Below are 24,160 nucleotides of genomic sequence, written 5' to 3' on the forward strand. Positions count from 1 at the left end.
ACTCCTGGAGGTTTCCCTTTTGAAGTGGAATTCAATAAAATGTAATGTAATTGGAGAAATATTTAATAGTACAGTTGGCAGGAAAGGTAAGTATTTAGTATCTACTTTACAAATATAAGCTGGGTTCAGTTATTTGAATATATGTCCCTTTGGGTTAAAGCAGAGTACTTCTCTAAGACAAATGCTCAATGTCAATAGTACTCCCATCATAAACTTGGCTGAAGTAAACTGAATAATCATTATAAACAGAAGTAAACTTCAGTAAAATAGCCAGACAAAACAAGCTACAGATAGAAAGCTAAAATTGTATGAAAATCTTTGCTGAAAAATTTTAGCTTGTTGTGTAGCCATCTACACCTCAACGTATTGTTATTGTTTCTTTCCTTCGCAATATTTGCTCAACGTAGAACATGGCATTCGAAGTACAGAGAAAAAATATCATACAGTACAGTAAAGGCATGTAGAGGCATTACTGTTAACAGTATCAAGATGATGAGAAATCAAAAGTACTACTAATTGAGGTTTTTAGAATGTAGGAATTAGAATAGTGTAGCCTTGACATACAGTGGACTGCACAAAAAACAGGGCGTATGCCTAGTATGCCTAGTATGCCTAGTGGGCTTATGAGGATACAGAGTGAGGTAAAATACTACTCTGATTAGCCAAGTCTACTGTGTTGCTGGTTCTTTAATGTAACAAATGGCATTTGTGATCATTGAGATTTTTATTAAACTTCAGCCGTCTGTATTTCTGCATCCAATAATTATTTTTTAAATGTGTGCTTTTTTGTTTTTTTTCTGTGTGCGCACAGGCCAAAAATGCTATCAATGACCATTAACACATGGGAGTTAATTTACTAAAGGCAAATAGATTGTGCACTTTGAACATGCAGTTGAACTCCTTTTTCCTCAGAGCTTAGAGAATGTAGTGAATCTATTGATTTCCATCATCTTGGGGCGCAAGTGAAATCTGTAGGGGGCGGGGGGTGCAGCCTACCCCATCATCCCTCTAGATCTGGCAATGCAGGTATATAGTGGAGAAAAATTGGGATTCTGCTGTGTCAGGACAGGAGTGATTGAAGACTGGTAAGGGGATATGTGTATCAGGATTGGAGTTGCAGCTGGTGGGGGAGTAGAGCTGGAAAATAGAGCAGCATGACCAAAGTAACTAATTGCAGAGAAAGGAGTAGCCGAGCTGGAACTGTTTGTGGCGAGTAGTAGAGGAGGAAAGCAGGGATGGTTTGGAGGAGAGAAAAAAAAGAGACCAAGGGAAGGAGAATAGATGAGTTGGACCAGAGAGGAGGGAAGAGATTGTCCAGGAAGAGAGTGTAGGTGCAGTGGGAGCAGAGAGATCACAAACCTGGCACATGGAGGTGAACCGGCATGTCAGGGAGTGAAGGTTGGCCCAGCATCGCCCTTCTGTGTGGCGCCCAGGGGAAAATGTCCCTGTTTCCTTGCACCTGATTGGGTATTCTTTACAAAGTGAAGCTTCACCACATTCACTAAGCTCTGGGGAAAATGATTGCAACTACACTTGCAAAATGCTTTTAGTAAATAAACCCCATGTCATCGACCATGGGATGCAGCACATAAATTGGACTGAACAAAGGTATTTGTCTAGTAAGGCAGCCCACTGCTTCCTAATGTCTACTTTTTTTTAATGTACATCTACTTTTAAGAAAAATAATCCACAAATGAGGTTTGTGGGGACAGAAAATATTACAAAAATATCTGCTCAGTTTTTATTTATACAGTTATAATTTCTTTTACCTACAATCCAAAAAACATATTGGTAGATGAATTGGAATTCACCCACAATTTCTGTATGCTATGTATGTGCCTGCTTGATTGTTGGGAGCCCAAGACTGTATACTCTTTTTGGTCTATAAATGCCGAAAGGTGCTGGAAAGCTGGTGGTACTGTATACATTTCTGTAAAAGAGTAAAGCTTACTCTGAAGAGGATTTTCATAATTCAGTATTTGCTGCAATGCAAGACTCATAATAGTCAGCAGTCAACTGGTAAAACATTGGTAATTGTTAGTTTATAGAGTTGTATAAAGTTTTGGTAAACTATGGAAATTAACTTAGAGTATTTGTATGTATTTGATATCTTTTATTGGTTAGAGTTGCCAAATTTATCCATGTTGCCGTGTTATGTAATTGGGGATCATTACATTCTGAATTTGTACCTCAATTATATTGTAATAATTTTGCTGGTTACCAGGTGGGGTGGCAGTTGAAAAATTTGGTGAATGCACTACGAGAGGACCCGAGTGGTGTTATCTTAACTTTGAAAAAGCGACCTCAGAGCATGCTTACCTCAGCACCAGCTTTACTGAAAAATATGAGATGGAAGCCCCTTGCTCTGCAGGTAATTAAGCTTAATCATAAGTCATTCGCCATCATTTTAGCCATAGATGAAAATTACTATAATGCTTTAAAGGGAAACTATACTCTAAACATAAGTGGGGATTGAAAATGACATGGCTATATCATGCTGAAATGTCTAATTTAGTTTATCAGAAGATTACAGAGTCTTTTAGCTTTGTACTTCCATTTTACTTTAACCCAGAGATGGCATCGTGTGGTTCTCTTGGCTCTTAAAGCTTAGTGAGTTTAATGTGGAAATTTACCAACAACAACTTGTTAAAAAAAAAAGTGTTCTTTAGCAAGAAACAAACAATGCACGTTTAATAAATATGCTACCAAAATTAGTGTGTGCTGTAAATTGCCTCCAGCATTGTTATTCTGGCTGGAAGCTGCCATTTTGCTGAAGCCCAGAGTCCTGAGCAGTATTAAATCTTTAAGCTGTCAGCATATCGGCCTCTGCAAATTCCTTAAGTGCCTAAAAATAGAGAACAACCGAGCATGTGCAGAGCAGGGCGAGACAGTGTATTGCTGGATTTTAAATGGTACTGTATAGGCACTTATATTTAATTTTTTACACAGCTATACCTGCAAAAGAGGCCACCCTGAAGTGATCTAGCAGGACCTAATTTTCTGACAAAAGTTGCACTTTAAGAACAACTGGGGAAATATTGGTTAGCAGGCCTGCACTGAACAAAGGCTGTTATTGCCCACTATAATGTTCTGTTACGTGTTCTCTGTGGTGCAGAACCTATGAAAATCCATCCTAATATTAAAGACCAGTAATCCAAAATGACCATTGTTTTGCAGAGATATTTCCTTGCACCTGGCCAACTTCTTATTTGACTTTATACGCAGCTTCTGGTAAAGATCATTTAGCCTAAAATTACTTTCGTAGAATAAATAAAATATCTTGTTGTCTCCAAGTTTGCCCTTTCGCAAGTCTGAGAATCTGTGATCTTCACACCTGCTGAGCTACACTGATTATGACAGCTGGCAGCAGCTGTTGGAGCACCTCTATTTATCTCCATGATGAACAGAGATTGCTATGGGGCATATACAACACTGTTAGGGACCCACACATCAGCAGACTAAAAATGCAGCTGTATGTATTTTTAGTCCATTGATGTGTGGGCTTGTGCCGCTGACAGCAGGTGTAAAGATCACAGATTGTCATCCATGTTAAAAAGTATCTAAGATCACTTTGTATTTTTTATTAGTTTTTGGATAGAGTACAGAAAGGTTAGAACCCCTGTTAGCTATTATTGCTTTTGTTTTGCCACTGGAGAGATTCACTATCTCTATTTGTCCTAGTGACTATTATTATTTATTATACAGGACTTGTATAGCGCTGACAGTTTGCTCAGCGCTTTATCATCACCAGAACTGTAAATGAGCAAAAAACTAAAATTGTCAATGGGGAATTATCTAAGAAGAGAATTCCCTTATTTTGGGGATATCTCCGGTCACATCCTGTTGTGTCTCAAGACTGAAAGTTAGGAAAAAATATCAGCAATGTGGCACAGACCGAAAAATAAAAATGTGTGAATCATTGCTGGCTCCTAAAAAAAGAAAAAGTTTTGGCTTTAGATATACTTTGCCAATTTTTAATACAGCCGTGAGAATTTTATTATAGTGCTGAAATAACTATTTTAGTTGCATTTTTGTTTTACTGGTCCTTTTTAAGGTATAGCTAATTTTTTATAGATTGTGAAAACCATACGATAAAGGTTAACTCAAAATGGAAGCCTGCTAGTTTAAGTGACTGCATAAATCTTAACTATGCATACATCAGCCTACAAAAGATCTATTTGAATGAAAAGCTCCCCTCTTAATTTAGTGTATGTCGGTATCCTTTAATGTACATCATTCGAACAGCTTACATTGGGTCCAAGGCTTGCCTTTTGTTGTGAAGTAAATGTGCTATTGTTCATTGCTTGGCCTTTTTGGATTCATTCTGCTTTAATCAGCTAGCAAATTATAACTGTTTCCGAAAAAAAAAAAAAGTAATGATTGCAGATTGAATAGGAAATGAGCATGTTTGTATGCCTGCATCAGAAAAAGCCATTGCTGTACAATTGTAGGCCAGAGGATGGGATCCAGTCTGATGAGCCTTGTCATCATATGGTTTAGATGGGGTCCTGACACAGAATTGTACAGCACTGCTGTAGAGTAGTCTGTTATAAATGATATAGTGCCTGTTTAGGTAATTTATGGCATGCCCGGCCAATAGTTAGAGCGCTGCTGATTTAATGGCCCTCATTAAAAACCGCTGCCATTCCGTAATAAATCCACCTTCTCGCTACTTGTTAGTTTAATGTAATGGCTAAATCTTCTGCTGCATATTTTATTGACATTAAAATTGAATGATAATGAGTGTCATCTTATTTTTTTAGTGGTATGATGATGAAATGAAAACTTATTCCTGGACACGTATATCAGTAAGCAATTTTAAGTTACTAGATTTTTAGATTTCTTTTTTTCCAAAAGAGGGTTGGGGCTATTTTAGAATCTTGGGCATCAATCCAATCAGATAATTTAATCATAGTATTAACATAAAAAAAGTAACAGCCAGCAGCAGCTCGAGGATTTTGGAGAAGAATCAACCATTTTATATGGGTTACTGGTTGTGATGCTATAGATTGCAGTTTGTGGGGCAAGACTGTTATGTTTACATAAATACAGCTCATTGACACACCTGAAGTCCATAGATGGATCGAAATTTGGGCCAGTTTAGCAGGGAATGGCCAAATTTCACTCCATCTATGGCCGTTCCCGCTCAGCAGAAGTTGATCTATAGATCGACTTCTGTCAAACGGGACTGTTGGAAAACTTTTGTTGATCATTGGCTGCAGCTGCTGGTCAGTTTATTCTGACAATGGAGGCATCCCACTGTCAGAATACAATGGCATCGCAAGGAGAATTCCTCCATCCACCTGGCATGTGTGGATGGGGGAATCCATTAGAAAAAAGGAAGCATCTATGGCCAGGCTTAATATATTCACATTTTTGTCTTCTTTAGCCCTTTGTCACTTTTACTAATTATGGTCATTTTAGAGTGCACATCTTCTGACACATGGCTGTGTATATTTGAAAGCATCGTTATATTTCAGGAGCTTTGACAGAAGTGCTTTTTCCAAGATCACATTAAAGGCCTTCGTTGATGGATTTTTGTTCACGTCAGAACGGCTTCTCTCTCCATGAAAGTCTATAGTAATGCAAAAACAGCCTGAAAAATGTCAGAATGAGGTCAGCTGCTGGCCAAATGCATCTGTCAAATTCTGAATGACGTGAGAGTGATGTAAAAAGCAAACATCTGTAAAATCAAGCTGTGCATTGATTATATTCCAAATCCCATCAACCCATTTCCTCATTGTAAGGTTAGGTGCAAGCACAAATAAGTGAGTACAGCAGAGAGAGCCCACCAAATGGTCAGCTAACCAGTGGATTTGTTTCTTCAAAAAACAAGTTGGTTTTTTTTTGTAATACAATGACAGTATTCTGTTGCTTGAACTAGATGGACTTGTGTCTTTATTGCAACCTAACTATATTAAGTGCAAGACTGGATTTGGCATTAGTCGCAGTAGGCCTGTGTCTATATATTCTTGTATAGTTACTGGCCACACAACTTCTCTTCATTATCAGGAGACATATACTCTTCTTGTAGAAGCTTGAGATCAAAACAAGGAAATGTTTTGTATACAAAACAAAAGTGATTGTACTAGAGGGATTTTGGGCGCCAAAGATTGTGTGCCTACAGGGTTTGGTGAGGAAACATCAGCCCAAAGGAACATAATTATCTGCATGCATTGAGAATGTATATTTTGTATTGTGAGGAGATGGAAACACAAAAGTCTGATCGTAAAAAAAAAGTTAAAGTCCAAGTGGTCTACCTTTTTTTTTCTTTTTGATTACTTAGTACATGTGCTGGAAATTTGTTCCAAACATCCACTACTCTTTTGGAAAAATACCTTTTACTGTTACTCTTGGACTTTTATTCTGCCAGTTGGAAATCATACCTCTTTTAGATCTTCATTTCATAATGAATATACTGCCCTCCTTAACCATAGTCACCCCTTAATATATTTAAAGTGGGTATAAACCTCTGAAATGAAAAATGAACAAAGCATACCCTTCTATATTGTGTACTTGTCTTAATCTATGGCACCTAGAGTGAATCCAGGCTGCTCTCTTTTTACTCTGACTGCATGAGTCACTTCTGACAGTTTATGCTGACACCAAGCAATCCTGGAGGATGGCCTCAACCCCACTCCAGCACATCATGTGATTGACATCCCCAGCTGTGCATATTTCCCTATGAGGTTGTGTATAGGGGGGGGTGTCCATTTCCTGCACTCATGTCTCAGATTACACTCAGCTCTTCTTTCTGTGTTGTACAATGTGTGACAAACTGACAATATATCTCTGTCCCCTGGCTCCTGAAGCTAAGAAATGTTGTGTAAACGGTGCACTTTGATTAGCTGTAGAGGAGAGATATCTGCAGATAAACAGGTGCAGCTAGTGTATGAGGATTTGTTTTTTCTCTGTGTATCACCTCATGCCAGTCACTCAGTGGGTATATGTAAGGGTTAGCATATCAGAAAGTGATTGTATCACTTTAAAAGTTTCATGTTCCTTTCCTGATATGCTTACCCCTCACACTATGGATCATTGTTATTGTTTTTCTTTTGGTTTGCTCTTCTTAAGATAGCTGTTAAAGCAATCAACCCTAGGTTCAAAATAAATTAAGCTCTTGGAATTCTTCAGAATTGCTATGAAAGCTAGAAATGCAAAATTAGTCTGTATGTTTATTTGCTGCAACATTGCAAATTACATAGCATGTACAAATATCTGGTGTAAAGTGGAACCTTTTATTGGCTGTTTCTTTGCTTCAGTTACAGGGTGAAGCTTACAGTCTGATTCAATCAGTGATGTTTCTTCCTTTTTACCTCCTTTTACAGTGCTGCTTCATATCTTCATTATGCTTGTCATGCAGGCTCCAGAATGCAGTGTATGGCCATTTATATCAACAGAGAGCAGTCGCAGTGTGCTTAGTACTATAAACCTGCTTTACAAATCAGATGGTTTTATATTGGTGATATTTGTGTTTAATGGTAGTAGCAATGCAGCAATTTGATCAGTATAAATTCCCTTCTGTTATATGTTTGCTCTTGATCTGTGGATCAAATTTACTTATCTCATCCACCCTGCTTTGTCAAGGAATATGTAGTTGAGGCACTATCCAACCACCCAGAACCAGGTCTTTTAGTAGTCCACTAATAATGCATTCTTGGCTTGCCAAGTGTAATATTAAGCTGAATGATGAGAAGGGAAGTAGGAAGATACTCCCAGCATCCCTTATCTTAGAGGGTTTTCAATTCTTCCTGATCTAGCTGAGAATATCAGGACAATGTTTGTGGCCAGTTACAGAATCATCTATTCCTGGCTTCTCAATTTCTTCACCAAAGATGTCATTTTTTTTGCTATTTGCACTGTGCTATTTTACCTGGCAATTGCTCAGTCATGCAACACAGTGCACAAATAGATCTTTCTTTTGGTGGTATTTTATCACCGCTGAGTTTGTTTTGCTATATAAATGAAAAAAGACCACACATTTTGAATCAAAAAACAATATTTTCTACTTTGTTGTTAAACATATCCAAAAAAATCATATTTCTTCATAAATGTAGGCCAAAATGTATTCTACATTTCTTTGGTAAAATAGTCCCAATAAGTGTAGAATAATTGGTTTGTGTGAAAGTTACAGCGACTACAAACTATGGTGTGTGTATGTATGTATATATGTATGTATATATATAAAATATTTGAAAACTGATCTAATTTCTCAAGGCCTTAAAATGCCAGGACAGTACAAATACTCCCCCACATGACCCCTTTTTGGAAAGTAGACAGTCCAAAGTATTTAGTAAGAGGCATGACAAGTTTTTAAAATTTGTACTTTTTTGTCACAATTTATGTGAAAATTAAGACATGTTTAAAACATTTTTTCCACATTTTTATTTTTACATACTGTCACCAGTGCAGTACAGCATCATCATATGACTGGTGTGGTGGTGATCAGAGATACTGACTGGTGACAGTATGTTGGGAAAAAAAATACGACGCCTAAATCTATATCTTTACCCCTCAGCTCACAACATCAGTTTCCTCACGCATCACTAACTCACTCACTGACTAACATATTAATCTGGATGTCACACCACTTCTTCAAACTCAATCTATCAAAAACCTAGCTCTTAATATTTCCTCACCCATGTGTCCTGTCCCCTGACTTCTTTGTCGAGATCAATGGCACAACCATCAACCCATCCCTGCTTGCCTGGGTGCTAGGTGTAATCCTAGACTCTGGTTGGATGTGGTGCTGAATGGAGGTTTCACTTTCCAAAGCTTGCCGTCTCAACCTCTGCACCATCTCCAGAATACGCCCCTTCCTAACCAATGACAATACAAAGCTCCTAATTCACACCCAGGTTGTCTCTCACCTCGACTATTGCAACTCTCTCCTCACTGGCTTTCCTTTACATAAGTTATTCCCCCTCCAGTCCATCATGATTGCTGCTGCCAGACTCATCCACCTTACCAACCGTTCAGTGTCTGCCACCCCTTTCTGCCAACCTCTGCATTGGCTGCCACTCACCCAACTAATTCAATTCAGAAACTAACATCAAATTACAAAGCCAACCACAATTCTGCCCCCAGCTACATCACTCACCTAGTCTCAAAATACCAACCAAATCCCTCTCTTCGTTCCTCCTAAGACCTCCTGCTCTCTAGCTCCCATGCTCGCCTCCAAAACTGCTCCAGAACCTCTCCCTTCCTATGGATTTGCCTACCCCAATATGTCCAACTATCTCCTACTCTGTCCACTTTTATATGATCCCTGAAAACTTTTCTCTTCAGAGAAGCCTATCCTGGCTCCACCTAAAAACTGTACATGCATTTTCTCCATCTGATCATCCCCCCCAGTCATTATCTTTTGTATCACTTTACCCTCCTATTTTAGATTGTAAGCTCTAACAAGCAGGGCCCTCTGATTCCTCCTGTATTGACCTGTATTGTAACTGTACTGTCTGCCATCATGTTGTAAAGTGCTGAGCAAACTGTTGGTGCTATATAAATCCTGTATAAGAATGAATACTTTTTTTATTCATTTTTTAAAACCTTTTTAACAAAATTTGTATTTCTTTTTTTAAATCATTTGGCGTAGTTCAGTATCACCACTGTACTACACGGGGGGGGTGGGGGGGTGGGGGGGGTGTGATCAGGGATTTTTTTTTTATAATCACTGTAACAGCACTGTTTTGAATTGTCATGAATTGGTTACATTCATAACAGCTGTGATTATTATTGTGTGCTGTTTTGGTGATTGTGATGGCTGTGTACCAATCACAGCTGTTATGAATGAAATTCATTCACAGCAGCTCTGTGATATTGTGATCATGTGATCGATCCTCTGAGCACTCAAAGCAGCTGGTTATCAGGATCCAAAATCTGCTGTATCCAAGCCCTCGGCGAGATGACGTACATGTACGGGATCCAGCTTGCCTGTGCCGCCCACAGTAAATGTTCTGTGGGCGGATGGCAACTGGTTAATATTTCTCTAGACCAGCATTTTTTAACCTTTTTCACATGGAGGAACCCTTGAAATAATTGTTTGCCTTTAAAGAACCCCTGCTAATAATTATTATATTTACAGAAGAATGGTCCTTTTGTGGTCCTTGGGAAAAATGTACCCCTTACTGGTAGCCAAAAAGATAATTGGTGTCAGTGGTTACTCACCTGAGAGGCAGATATGACCTATTGCCTGAGGAACCCCTAGCAACCTCTGGGGGAACCTTAGAGTTCCATGGAACCCTGGTTGACAAGCCCTTCTCTAGACACTAGAAAGATGACTGTAATAGTGAGTGGATGGAATGAAAACCTTCAAATGATGAGGCTTCGTATGCTAATTTTTTTTTTTTGTTTGCTTTTTTAAGTCTTGCATCTTTGGTGTCCTGTTTCAAAAGTGCATCAAAAATGCTCTGCTCTGTGTTTTTGGTGCATTTTTTTTTAATCTCATGTCCATGTTTCAGAAGTGCATATTTGGAGTCAGGGAACCAGAAAATGCACCAAAAACATTTTAAAAACAAGTTAAAAATCTATGCTCCATTTTTAAACACGCAGTGTGAACACAACCTTAGTGTACTGAATATTTTTTTTTGTTTCACTGTTGTGTTCTTGGCACAGTTTAAACCACTACAGCTGTCCAACAATATTAAACCTTTAATCATCTACATAGATCTACCCATATATGGATGCAAAGACCTGTTAGGAAATATGGTATCAGTTGCAGAACAACTTCTAAAAGTTACTCAATTGTGGCAATGACCTACCTAATGATTCTTAGTGAAGTACAGAATAACGGAAAACTTGTGAAAGCAATCTGATATAATACTTCATTTATGTAGTTTGTCCTTCAGTTAAGATCATAAAGCATCAATAAAAAGGTCCCTGACATTACTATGACCGTTTACTATTATCTGTACTCATGTTCTTTTTTTCTTTTTTTTTTTTCTAACAGTTAAGAAGCTGTGGAAATGAGCCTTATTTTACTCTTTAAAACAATGCACGCAGGATAGCCATGTTTACATCTGTGCTGTTATCACTGCTAAAATTATATTTAATGAGGTCATGGTTTTTCAGATATTACTTGAGCTTTATATTTGTTGTACCCAGGGGCGGACTGACCATTTGGAAACTCGGGTCAGTAGGGGGTCCCATGAGAATCCCCTGGTACCTTTTTCATAGGCTTTTTTGAGTTTGGGCAAGGACACAGGGGCCCCATGATCCTTTATTGCCCGGGGGCCCCATGAGTTGTCAGTCTGCCCCTGGTTGTACCTTGCCATTTTGTCTGTTAGCTATTTTTAATAAGGGACCACTGTTAGGTACAATATATTATTATACAGTATTTATAATATAAGACTGGTTCAGCACACACTGGACTTCTTATGCAATTTATGTTCTTGACTCTGCTCTCTGCTTGTTTGTTTCATTGATTGTCTTGCTGATTGCTGCTGACCTAGACTCTTAGGTGCTCTAAATGTATCTTGCATTGACAGTGAGTAATCATTTCCAAGGCAGAGTGTTAATTTTTAGCTTCATTACAGAAAACCTGCTATGTTAACAGTTAGCTCCTCTTCGACACTGGAAGCTATGGTGCCAGTTCTAGGTCGGGTATATCGCTGTGTGTTGCTGCAAAGGAATCCTCTGTACCTTCACTGCTTCCAGGGGGTGCCTGTAGTGCTAGATATGAGTCTGACTCAGCTGTGTCAGATAGTAGTCCCTTGAACAGGTCAGCTTAATTTGGAACATCCATGTCCTGTACATAGCAAACATTTCTTGTTTGAGGGGGTAATATATGGAGTTGAGGTTTTCATTTTAGTTTTTTATTGCATGTTTATTTAAAGTGGTTTTAAAGGCAGAATGTTTTTTTTTTATTATTATTTTTACCTGAATGCGTTCTCTGCATTAAGCTAAAATCTTTCTGTGTTCAGCACCCACCTTCAGCCTCCCCTGAATAGTTTCCTGAGCCCGATATCGATCTACTGCTGTGGCCAAGAGCAGCGGCTCTTACCTCTCTCTGTCTCCTTACTAGACATGGAGGCAGCAGTGGGATCCTTTGGCTTCTGCTGCTGTCAATCACAACCTGTGAAGAGTGAGTAGGAAGAAGTGGCCAAGCCGTGATGTGTGTATCAATGGAGCACAGAGGCTGGCTCAGGATCGAGCCTGCACACGTGCCCCCATACCAAACTGCTTGCTATGGGGTCACTCAGAAGAGGGGAGGAGACAGAAGCGCAGGCGAGGGACCGCATAGGAGGAGAATCGAGGCTGCTCTGTGCAAATCCATAGAGCAAGAATGACATGTTTTATTAATAAAAAAAAATACCTTTACACATTCTTTAATGTTAATTTGTTTTTCTTTTTGCTTCCCTTTTAAGAATGTGTGCTTATGTTTAAAAAAAAAAAAACTAAGTGAAAGAGCATAGTGTACCTAAACCACTTCACTATATATTATTCATATTCACCCCCCCCCCCATTTCCTGTTGCAAAAAGTTGGGCATGCACCTGTCAGGGTTATTATTCTTTATTAAAACTGACCTGCTGCTAGAAAATTCTATACTGCTGTATCCTTTGCAGTATTGCATTTCTTGTAGCAAAACCTCAGCCTGTGCTCATTGTCTCTAGTAAATTTGGGCCTAACCTTGCTATTTAATATTTTCTTGCTGCTGCCTAATTTTTACACTACTATTTCATATGGGGTTTCTTAATTCTTTTAGTAAAACACCTGCCTGTGCTTTTTGTCTGTAGTGCATTTTAGCTTCTCACTTACTAAAACTGTCCTTCTACTGGCCAATTTTACACTGCAGTATCTTTTTACAGAATCTTCCCAGTCTGTGCTTTTTTTTTTTTTTTTGTCTAGAAACGTTAGGCCTAGCTTTGCTATTTAAAATTGTCCTGTTGCTGGCCATTTTATACTGCTGTGTCATTTATGGTCCTAGAATTTTTGTATTAAATCATCTGCCTGTACTCCTTATTCTCTAGTATATTTTTGGCCAATTGTCTCTAATTAAAAATGTCCTGTTGCTGGCCAATTTTGTAGTGTTATGCCACCTCTTTTCTGATTGCTGTGGTAAAACATTTGCCTGTACTCTTTCTCTAGTACTTTTCAGCCAATTTTCACTCATTAAAAATGTCCTGTTTCTGGCCAATTTTACACTGCTGTATCATCTGTGGTATCCTAATTACTAATGAGAGCTTGATAGGAATTAGCCACAGCAGGATGGCTGTTTCCTAGACTCCACATTCAGAGGAAGTGCTGTAATGTCACCTGTAACATAACATCCCTTCCAATGTAAAACGCAATTTGGAAGCATTGTCTTTACAGTGATCTGCAACTGGAGCAACTATGGAGAACTGTGTAGGAAGATCGAAAGGAGCTGATCAGTCTAGTCTTCTAGTTTTAGTAGTAACTTTTGGTTGTTTCAGAACAAGAAAACTCTGGAATCTTGAAGAACCCGAGTCCAAGTGGCATTTTAAAATGGCACTGTGACAAACAGCTGATGTCCATACCTTCACCTCTGGGACATCCCTAACCACAGCCACATAGGGTGCTGTTCCTCTTATGCTAGCGAGGCAGTGAGATCTCACTCGTTCATCACTCTGGTGTCCCTGAAAACCCCAACACAGAAGTGACATACTTTCATTTCCGGGTCTTGGATTCAGAGGAGCTGAAGAGATGAGTGATTGAGATCTCTCTTTATCATAGACAGAAAAGGAGTAGAGCTGCTTCTGTCTGTCAAGTGTACTCTGTCACTATGGTGAAGAAAGAAACTCAAGAAAAAGTAAGTGATCTTTATTTATTGTCTATATTTTTGTTATCAACTAGACCACCATGGATTATTAGCGGAAATGTTTCATATTGGGGCACTGTGGTACAACGTGAGCAACATTTCCTATTTTGTTGCCATGGTGTGCCATATTGGGTACTATATTATATCTGGATTTCATCATAAAGAGTGTCATAGACACTCTATAATCTCCTGCCCATGCAACAAATGGCACAACAGATTCATGCAACTGTCAGTAAAGTGTATATGAATCTGTTGCAGAATTGCTTCACACAGAATTTTTTCTCGGGCAGAAATTTGTATGCAACATAATACTTACACTTGCGATACAATTTACTTTAATGTGGAAAAGGTCTTATTTATCTACACTTTTCTGACTATCGATATAGCAATATTTTATAAGTTTGTTGCAGCCATAGCACCTGAATGTTAGTATTGCACATATGAGCTATCTAAATTTGTTGCATTCTTTGGAAATGGCAAGAAAACTGTTGCATGGCTTTTGTAAATTTTGGCTTAGGACTTCTTTCTAATATGGCCATAACCCTAGTTGCAAGTTTTTTATTGCATTTCCCTCAGTGTGTCCACATTTTCTGGATGCGTATTACAGTAGATTAAATTATATCATGGACACTGCATAGTATTAAATGATCATAGTCTCTGTAATATATATTTTTTAAATATATTCTTCAGATTTTTTTTAACATATAAAAAAGTAATTTAACATATATCTTTGCATATATTTGTAAATGCATTCCAGAAATATAGACTTGTATTTTTAAAGACATACAGTATTTGAAAATTTATTGTTAAAAATATTTTTCATATATTTTGTAATAAAAATGCAGTGTAATATATAGTTATTGAAATATATATATATTTGGGAAGAATATTTTAAAAATATATTTCAAATATATTTTTCTTCCATGTGGGCAGTGGCTCATCTGTGCTGAGAAAGGGACATTGTGTAAATAGGTTATAAGAGTGGTCCTTTTTTCCTATGGTATTGATTTTTTTACTGTTATGTCCATATATTTTATTATAAAACACTGTGCTATGCTTTACAATATAGTGCTATATGAATGTCTGCATAATAATTTGGTTTATTCTGTAAAAAGGGGAGTAGAGGGACTGCTGTGAAGGTGGGACAGTGTTGGGTGGTGCCTAAATGACAGGAGAGTACTGGCATCTCAATTGACACAAAGAATACCCTGCAAGTACGTTAAAGTGAAACTGCAGCAGAAAAAGATCAGCCCCTCTCTCGTGCCAGGCAGGACTTTGGTATGTAGTTGAGCTGTTCAAATCTCAGTACAGGATAGACAGAGCTACAAATCATTTAACAAGTAAAACTTCTCTCCTGTGTGTATTTGAACTGTGTCTTTAGCCTTTTGCTTGGAGTTTATCTTTACATTTTAGAGATTAGCTAGTGCTTTGGAGGGGCATTGTGGTGTTCGTAATTGCCTATGATTGTTGTTTCAGGCCATTATGGCTATGTGGAGAATTAATATTTATCCTAAACACCTTTGAAGGATAGTATCTGCCTCCTTGCTCCCATCCCACGTTTTTACAAGTGTAAACAAAAGAAGTATTCCATTATAATGAGATTCAGTAGACCTATATGATCCAAAAGTTTGTTCACCATGGTCCTTTAAAATTGTGTTGCGTGTGAATGTCTTATACAAGTATCTATACCCAAAGTAGGAAGTCTGCCTATTATAAAGCAAAACTGCATCCATTGACTAAATGGCTGCTTGAAAGGTGTGGAGTATAGGAGGAAATCCAGGTTTCTCTTCCCTTGACCTTGAGTTTATTTCTTCCATTTTTCTAATCGATCACACAATAATGCAGTTCAGTCACATGGCAGAAGGTTTCTGTAATTAATCAACGCATGATTGAAAAGGGCAAGTAGTGTATGCTGTGGTTTCTTAAGCTTGGCAGATGTCTTATTCAGTTCTGCAATTGCCCATCCGACTGCATAGAATTGTAAGTTTCTATACAGGATTACAGCTGTGTAATAGCAAGTAGTTTAGTAGTTAAATATAGTTTGTTAGGATAAAAATAAAACTGTTTTTGCTGACTTATTGGGGGAGATTTACTAAAACTGGTGCACACAGAATCTGGTGCAGCTGGTCATCGTAACAAATCGGCTTCCAGGTTTTATTACCATAGCTTAATTTAACAAGCTGGATTTAGAAGCTGACTGTCCACCATGCACAGTTGCACCAGATTCTGTGCACGCCAGTTTTAGTAAATCTCCCCCATTGTTCAAGTGACAAGCTTTGGAGCTGTCATTCAATTCTCTACTTAAAGGAAACCTGTACTGACAGAAGTACTTAGGCTGTCATTGCTCAAAGTTCTTCTGAATATACTGGTTGCCCGGCTTTCTCTGGCTTCGGTATCAACCATTCTGTATTTACATGCATCAAATAAAGTCAAAGTGAATTTCTAATCTATACATTTTCTTGTGACAATCTATTCTTTTTTGAAGAGGTCAGGAAAAGTAGTTTGTATAGTCCTGAAAATGGGTAAATGTTACTGAAATGAGCACATGGGTGGGGTGTCCCAACATTTCTTTGGCTAATGGACCAATGGTTCACTGAATAATGAAGGGGTTGTATATATGAGATTTTTTACATCACAATTGTGTTTCCTTCCATATAAGTTTAAAAAAAAAAATAGCAGGCTAAAGCAAAAGTATCATCCCATAAAACAATATAGTAAAATCCACATCAATTTCATGTAGCGCCCAGTCCCATTCTGATCCTTGGCCCCACTACTAAGCTAGCATGGTAAACAATGCACCCATCCCCCCCACACAGACACACACACACACACCCCTCACCCCATTATGTCTGACTACTCTGCTAGCAAGGAGATGAATATTTAATTAGGACTGGTTGACAGCGCTTGTCTCTAGCAGCAGGTTTCAGATGAGTGCCATCATTCGGCACAGCAAGGGGAGCAGTCAGCTCCATTTACAACAAATCAGCTGGCTGCTAGTAAACATTCAGTTGCCTTGACATGCCTCTAGAATTTTACTGCCACAATCCGCAAACGATTACAAGTAGCTGGCTGATTACATAGCCCTACCAGTGCTGGCTGTGTCTGACTAGTTTGCATAGTACTACTTTCCTGAAGTGCATTCAGGCAACCAAAAATGCTGAAGGGGAAGATATAAAAATTATTTAGACACAGTCAGTGCTGTGTAAGAGAAAGCAGGCTGCAACACTTTTATACAGAGATAGGGAAAGAGGGGCCAGTAGCTGCTGTGCTGTACCTCCTTCATAGGAATGCCCATAAATTGGGTTACAGCCTGGGGTGAGGCTACAGCACAGAAATGAAATAAAAATGCACAAGGGACCAAGGATCTGAATGGGACAAAGTGCTACAATTGATCCCTTGGGGGGTTCAACTATGATTTTTCAAATGTGATGAAACGTCTTTAATGCTGCTTAGAAGGATGTCAGATGTAGGTCAGAAGCACAAATGAAGGAATTTAGAAGCGCCTCAATCTGATCATAAATGCAACTAAATCCACCTAAAAGCATGGTGGATTTTTCCATTTACGCAAGCCCTCAGGATGAAAGACCTAGAGTTTGGACATACAAAAACGTGCCATTAGGATACATGTTATATTTCTATGCTACTAGGTTCACTTAAAGATTTAAAAGCAATCTGCAACAAAATAATACCTGTATGTGCATTCTCTAAGAGAAAATGTTCGTATTTTCTCGATCTACATGTTTATATACAACATACTTACCCATCTGTCAAAATGTGATTTGAAAATGTTACAGGAATTTATCACCCATCTAGGACAAAGTGACAGGATCTCTTTATAGCCAACCCCCATTCCTACACATATGCTTATCGGTACTCTGGATCTGAGTTCTGACCCCTGTGTGTTTGGGATTGACAATTGGCTTTCAGATCCAAGAACTGCATAGTGGGAGAAAGGGGAGAACATTGCATGCTCTCCATATCTGGAAGTGCCAGGTATTTCCACTGATCCCAACAGATGCACATAGCAGCCAAGATGATAAGTATTATCAGCTAGAGGAGCAGGTCTGGATTCTCCATAAGGCTCATTCTTTAAGGTGGGAGAGGCAAGGAGAGTATTTTCGTTGGATACATATTTTTTCCAACATCATTAAAAGCTCAGTCATTTCATATTAGCTTATTTATGTATTATGACATTTTATACAAGGTTAGGACCACTAAAACCAGAAAGTGCTGGGTAAAAAGATGATCCTAGTATTTGGTTTTGCTTTACGCACCAAAACGTGTGCCTATAGGCTCCCGGATGGAAACCTTGCCCTGGTGCAGACAAACGAACTTTGTTAAACTCTGGAATACAAAATGTAATGTTGCAGTGATGGGAATGGGATCTAAATCTACTATGCATCCAGGAACACCACATGTTCGCAAATATAGCTAATTATCATTCAATGTTTTTTAATTCTTGCCTCATCATTTCCATTTAAAAATAATCCTACATCTGGGCTTACATTATGAGGAGAAATAAAGCTGTTGTGCTCTATATAATCCATCGCTTCCCACCATAGCATTCAGCTTCACCACTTGATATTCACAAAATATATTACCGATCTAATAAAGCATTTCAAAGCAAAATAGCCCCATCTTAACACCAAATGAACTGGAAAGGATGGAGCAGTGAACAATTTATCATGTAGCAGTGGGAGGGTGATTGTAAATCATAGAGAAATGTTATGTCTAGGAATGGTGATACACCCTTCTGCACCAGTGACTGTTCACTAACATGTCATATGCTGCTGCCTTTTCGTTACATCTAACAACTGTAATCAGATTTGAAGTTGGTGGTTTGCAGGTCATGCATAATGACCAATGTTTCTCATTATAGCATTCTGCACAGACCCATAAATCTTTGAATCTTGGAAGGAAATGTTATTTATGATGGAGGTGTAGGCAGAATAGAACACACACACAGACTGAGAGTGGTTCAGCACCCTTGGCACGGGGCTCTTTTTTTAATCGGTTCAGTGAACAAAGGATTTACAACCATTGTTGGTAAAGGTTAAGTGCACAAAAAACCACAAAATCAAGGCAGTGGAGTTGGGGCTAGGTCCAAGGAGTTGCGGGACAGCAGTATGGTACAGCCCAGAACAATTAGCAGGATCACAGAATTGTAATATACTACTGCAAATGGTTTAAGTCTAGAGTCCAGTGGTCGCAAATCTGGGTCCAGTCAGGGACAATTAGCAGGATCACTGGGTAGTAATATGCTACAGCAAAGTCCAGAGTGGTGGCAATAGAATGCAGCAGTGACTATTCAGGAAAATAAGTGGCAGCAATATAGTGCAAAAGAGATAGTTTAGCAGTATTGTAGTGGCAATACTAGTGCAACAGTGCAACAGAGCAATTCAGCAGAATCACAGCAATATGGTGGAAAAGGGAATGTTCAGCAGAATCACAGCGATATGGTGAAATAGGGGCAGTTCAGCAGAATCACAACAATAAGGTGCAGTAGCAAGGGGTTAACACACCACTCACATAGAATGCTCCTGTTAGTCCAGGGAGAGCTAGTTCCATCAGCAGGACCTTTTGCAGCACAGGCCAGAGGGGCAAAAATGAAGGAATGAGGGTGTATTCTGTAGCCTGGCTGCAACCATGAGTCAACACTGGGGATATGATGTCCAGATAGCAGCTCAAAGCTACTAAGGAAATGCACGTCACAGCCGTCCCAATCACAGCATGCACAGGTGCAGAACTATATGTCCAAGTAGTTCTAATTTCCTTCTAGTCTCCCTAGAGTGAGACACTATAGTCATGAGTTTCACTGTGTCTGACACAAGAAAATTTTTTTGGCATACTCTCAATCTGTACTCTGAATGCTGAAGTCCAGGTACAATATATCAGACTTTCGTTCAGAGACCTAAGCACAAAGTGCACAGGTGTCTGGCTATATTCTGGTAAAGGATAAAATGAATTCTGTGCATCCAGCTGAGAGAAATCCTACAAATGAAGGGGTGGTGGGGTTAAACTGGCAAAATCAACAATTGGGATGGCCAACACACGTAGATGCTTAAATATTACTTTTTATTGAACATATTGAATGATCACATAAATAAGATAATTTACAGATATTGCACTAAATATGTTGTGGGTTACACACTTCTTCAAGCAGAAGGGTAATACCTGTCAATAAAACACTTTTTCAATATCTATACAATATGAGCTTAAATAGCACAGAATGCTTAAGAAGCACTTTCCTTAGAGGCGGTATCCAGATTATTGGGTTGTCCTGAGGTCCTTAAGGTCCTTTCAGTATTTCTGGCTGGTGGGGATAGACAGTTCCAAGAAGCTGGCAGAATTGATACCCTTTAGGGAGAACCTACTCTATCCCTCCTTGTTGGGTACCTCTCCCTAACACTGCTTTTACTCTCTCCCTAATAAGCGAAGCTCTGTCTCCGATCTATTCCCACACTGCAGGTGCTCCACATAATGCAGAAACCGCTATTTAAGCACTTCCCTATCAAGCAGTCCACCCTAATCTCGCAGGATTTCAGCATCTAATATAAGATGCTGGCCTCCCCAAGATGGCCATCTACAGTATGTCTCTACCGATATATAGTAGCCCTAATGGTTTCCTTCTGTGGCTAGTGGACACCAAAGCATCTTTTCTGCTTTTCCTTTGTTTTCAGGTGTCTTTAATTTGTAAATGGAGGAAATACGTATATGACCCATGAATGTTGTTAACATTCCTGTTTTAGAGATTCAGCACATTAAAGCTTCTTCTGTTTTAATTTTATTTTTTCTGTTGCTTTCCATTGCAAGTTAAAGCAAAGCATAACATCTATTCTCATGATATCTTATATTTTGAGTACAGTTTTCTAGCTACGGTATGTCTGAAGAGTAAAACACAAATAAGGATCAAAAAGAAAATGAAGCCTTCTGTCAATGTTTAAGATTTACAGTAGAATTTCAGGAAGACCTAAAACACAAATTAAACACGTTAAATCATTAAATGTTGTTTAATCCTGTCTAATAAAAGTTCCTTCTGTACTTGAAGTAGCAAGGTCAGCACTTTAAAGCAAATCTGTGCTTTGCTCATGCAAAGATAGCAACATGTTTGCTTTAGGACCGATTCATATGCTTCAGGACTTTAAATCTCTTAACTATTTTAATTTTTGAGTTTAGATTTTTTTTTTAATTCAATGTATAGTTAACAAATTGTGCCATGTGAAAGTATACAGTATAACAATTTGTTTAAATCAAATGCCTTGTAAGAGTACATAACAGTTTTGTTTTCTTTTGCTAAAGGATTCACAAGTACCACTAAACATATTAGGAATACAAATTTTAATGTATTTTATAGATTATTTGCATTGAGATTTAAAATTACATAATCTGAAAGATGATGCACTCTTGTCTGAAGGGGTCTTCTTTTTGGCCTCCTAGGAAATCAGTGGACTGAGACTTGAGTTTTTTACCATCTTATAGTCCAGGATTCATCATTTGCCAGTCTATAATTACTCTTTTGCTTCTCTTAAAACAAACCTGTGTCCACCACCATAAGGGTTTATGTTAGATGGACAATTTCTGCTGCTAGTGATCCTGCCACTGGTTATATTGTTGATATTGCCAGCAACAGCACTGCTAAAAGGCTGCTGCTAGTCATTATGTAATTGCACCCTCTGTAGCTTATGCAATAAGATTTTTCTCCCATCTCGCTGCATCGGTTTACAGGGAGATCGATTCCATAGGGGCAGACAGGCAGCCTCTTTAGCAATCCTTCCATTGGTGATTTTGTTTCTAGTGACAGAATTGCCCATCTGATATCAGTCTTACTTTTATTAGCAGACCTGAATGTTATAAATATTTGTTTAATCTCAGATCAGGCTCACAAAAGAAATGTCATCTGATATTTCTGTAGCTAATGGATAAAACCGTACAATGGTATGTGAATGAAACTTCGTTTCATCGTTTCATAAGATCTTCACCGCCTTGTACACTTACCATCTGCTACAATTCTGCCATTTCTTCAGGTTTACCCCATCCTTCTGTAAAGTAATACCCTTTCTCTTCATAAAATATTAAATTGTGTTGTGTTACAGAATTTACTTTCAGTGGACAAATGTATATTTGTTATCCCATGAGCATTAAGGACATTAAAAAGTCACTCATCAATACACATGACATTTAGGAAATGGTCTATAAGGATTCTCCTTTTTATACTGCAGTGCAAGAACTGTGCGGTGTTGTCATGCTGTGTACACAATTATAACATGATCTATGTACTCAGGGATTATAGATGATTTATATTCATTTTTGCAGGTCAGACAATGCCAAAGATATTTATTTAGAGTTCTGAATGGTCCTCCATGTATAAGTGATCATGCTGTACTGTGTAACAGCCAAAACAACGCAGTTTAATGCATGCTTCTTGTGTGTTGAACACATAGCACTTCTACATCATCAAGTCCTTTTTAGTGTAGATGTTGTCCTTACATAACCCATAACCCATTTATGGATTAAGTATTATACACTTTTTCGCTGATACCATGCAGTACTAATGTGTTTTAAAAGCCTAAGTAAGGACATGACTTTAGCTATAGTAATATACACTTACTGCCCACTTTATTGGGTACACTTATTCAATTGCTTGGTAACACAAATTGCTAATCCGCCAATCACATGGCAGCAACTCGATGCATTTAGGCATCTAGATGTGGTGAAAATGACTTGCTGAAGTTTAAACCAAGCATCAGAATGGGAAAGAAAGAGGCTTTAATGACTTTGTGCAATGGTTGTTGGTGTTAGATGGGTTGGTCTGAGTATTTCACAAACTGCTGATCTACTGGGATTTTCACACACAACCATCTCTAGGGTTTACAGAGAATGGTCCAAAAAAAGAAAATATCCAGTGAGCAGCAGTTGTGTGGATGAAAATGCCTTGTTGATGTCAGAGGAGAATGGGCAGACTGGTTGCTGAGGGTTTACCATTCAGATGGTAGGGTCAGAATTTCTCAAACAACATGAAAGAATGGATCCATATTGCCTTGTATCAATGGTTCAGGCTGGTGATGGTGGTGTAATGATGTGGGGATGTTTTCTTGGCACTAGCAAGGTGTACCTAATAAAGTGGTTGGTGAGTGTATATAATAATAGCCTTATAGTGCACTGTACATTAGTGCTTGAAACATTTTCCCCAACACTGATTGCTTGCTTGATAGAACGCTGTACAGGTCTGAGTCAGTTGTATGCATCGTGCTGCCCTAACTGCGCATCCTTCCTCCTTGAATCATTCTTCAGTGTGCGGAATCTGACCCCCTTGCTGTTGAGGTCTTTTCATAACATTAGCTGTTATCCTACTGAAAGAGAGTGTTGTTGCCTTTACACTGCCCCTTGCTGACTTGAAAGGTGTAAGTAGGAAATACCCTTGTGCATTTGTTATCTGATTAAATAGAAATTTAAAAAAAAATGTAAACCCAACATTCCAAATTGCTGTTATGTGCCTGCTGTGCCATGTACTTGTATGAAAAAGTATCTTGTTCTTTGTATTGTTTCCTTTGTGTGAAATCCCTGGTTTCTGCCAATCCCTCTGCTGTACTTATAAAAGCTGACCACATTAGGCATGAGAGCACAACATGGTCAATGTTCTAGCTTTGCTGTAACTCTTGCTGCTCTCCTCCAGTGATAAGACTTCTGCTGACATACCCCCTAGGAGGATCAGTGTGCTGCTTTTTCTCCTCTCCCAGAACAGAGGGTTTGTGATAACTTATAAAAAAAATAGTAAATACCATTTTTCCCCTTTTTTAGATCTATAAGCAAATGTTTTGCCTTTCATTTCTTTTTTTAAACTGAATGGGTTGTTTTATAAGGTGAGGGTTTACATATACTTTAAATAACTTTTTTTTTAAATTGTAAAAACTATACTCTTACACTCACAGGCCACTTTGTAGGTACACCTGTTCAATTGCTTGGTAACACAAATTGCTAATCATGCAATCACATGACGGCAACTCAATGCATGTAGATGTGGTAAAGATGACTTGCTGAAGTTAAAACTAAGCATCAGAATGTGGAAGAAAGGAGATTTAAGTGACTTTGAACGTGGCATGGTTGTTGGTGCAAATGGGCTGGTCTGAGTATTTAAAAAACTGCTGATCTACTGGGATTTTCATGCATAGCCATCTCTAGGGTTTACAGAGAATGGTCCTAAAAAAATAAAATATCCAGTGAGTGGCAGTTGTGAAAAAAAAATGCCTTGTTCATGTCAGAGTAGAACGAGCAGACTAGTTGCTGTGACATTCAGATGGTAGGGTCAGAATTTGGCATAAACTACATGAAAGCATGGATTCTTCCTGCCTTGTATCAACGGTTCAGGCTGCTGTGGTAGTGTA

The 24,160-nt window shown here is 38.5% G+C and overlaps 1 protein-coding gene across 3 annotated transcripts in view; it reads left to right on the forward strand.

Moving 5' to 3' along the window:
- Positions 1 to 24,160, forward strand: part of CNKSR2 (connector enhancer of kinase suppressor of Ras 2) — a 426,708-nt gene that overhangs the window by 174,891 nt on the left and 227,657 nt on the right. For 2 of the 3 annotated variants that reach the window (XM_089656051.1, XM_089656053.1), the window contains exons 10-11: positions 2,225 to 2,371; positions 4,764 to 4,808. The exons of the other annotated variant lie outside the window; for it this stretch is intronic. In XM_089656051.1, the coding sequence (XP_089512177.1) occupies positions 2,225 to 2,371; positions 4,764 to 4,808 (192 nt within the window). The remainder of the gene's footprint in view (positions 1 to 2,224; positions 2,372 to 4,763; positions 4,809 to 24,160) is intronic. 3 annotated transcript variants of the gene reach the window in all.

Source organism: Staurois parvus, unplaced genomic scaffold, assembly GCF_062004578.1.
Source record: "Staurois parvus isolate SC_StPar_1 unplaced genomic scaffold, SC_StPar_1.0 ptg000884l, whole genome shotgun sequence".
Taxonomy (NCBI): domain Eukaryota; kingdom Metazoa; phylum Chordata; class Amphibia; order Anura; family Ranidae; genus Staurois; species Staurois parvus.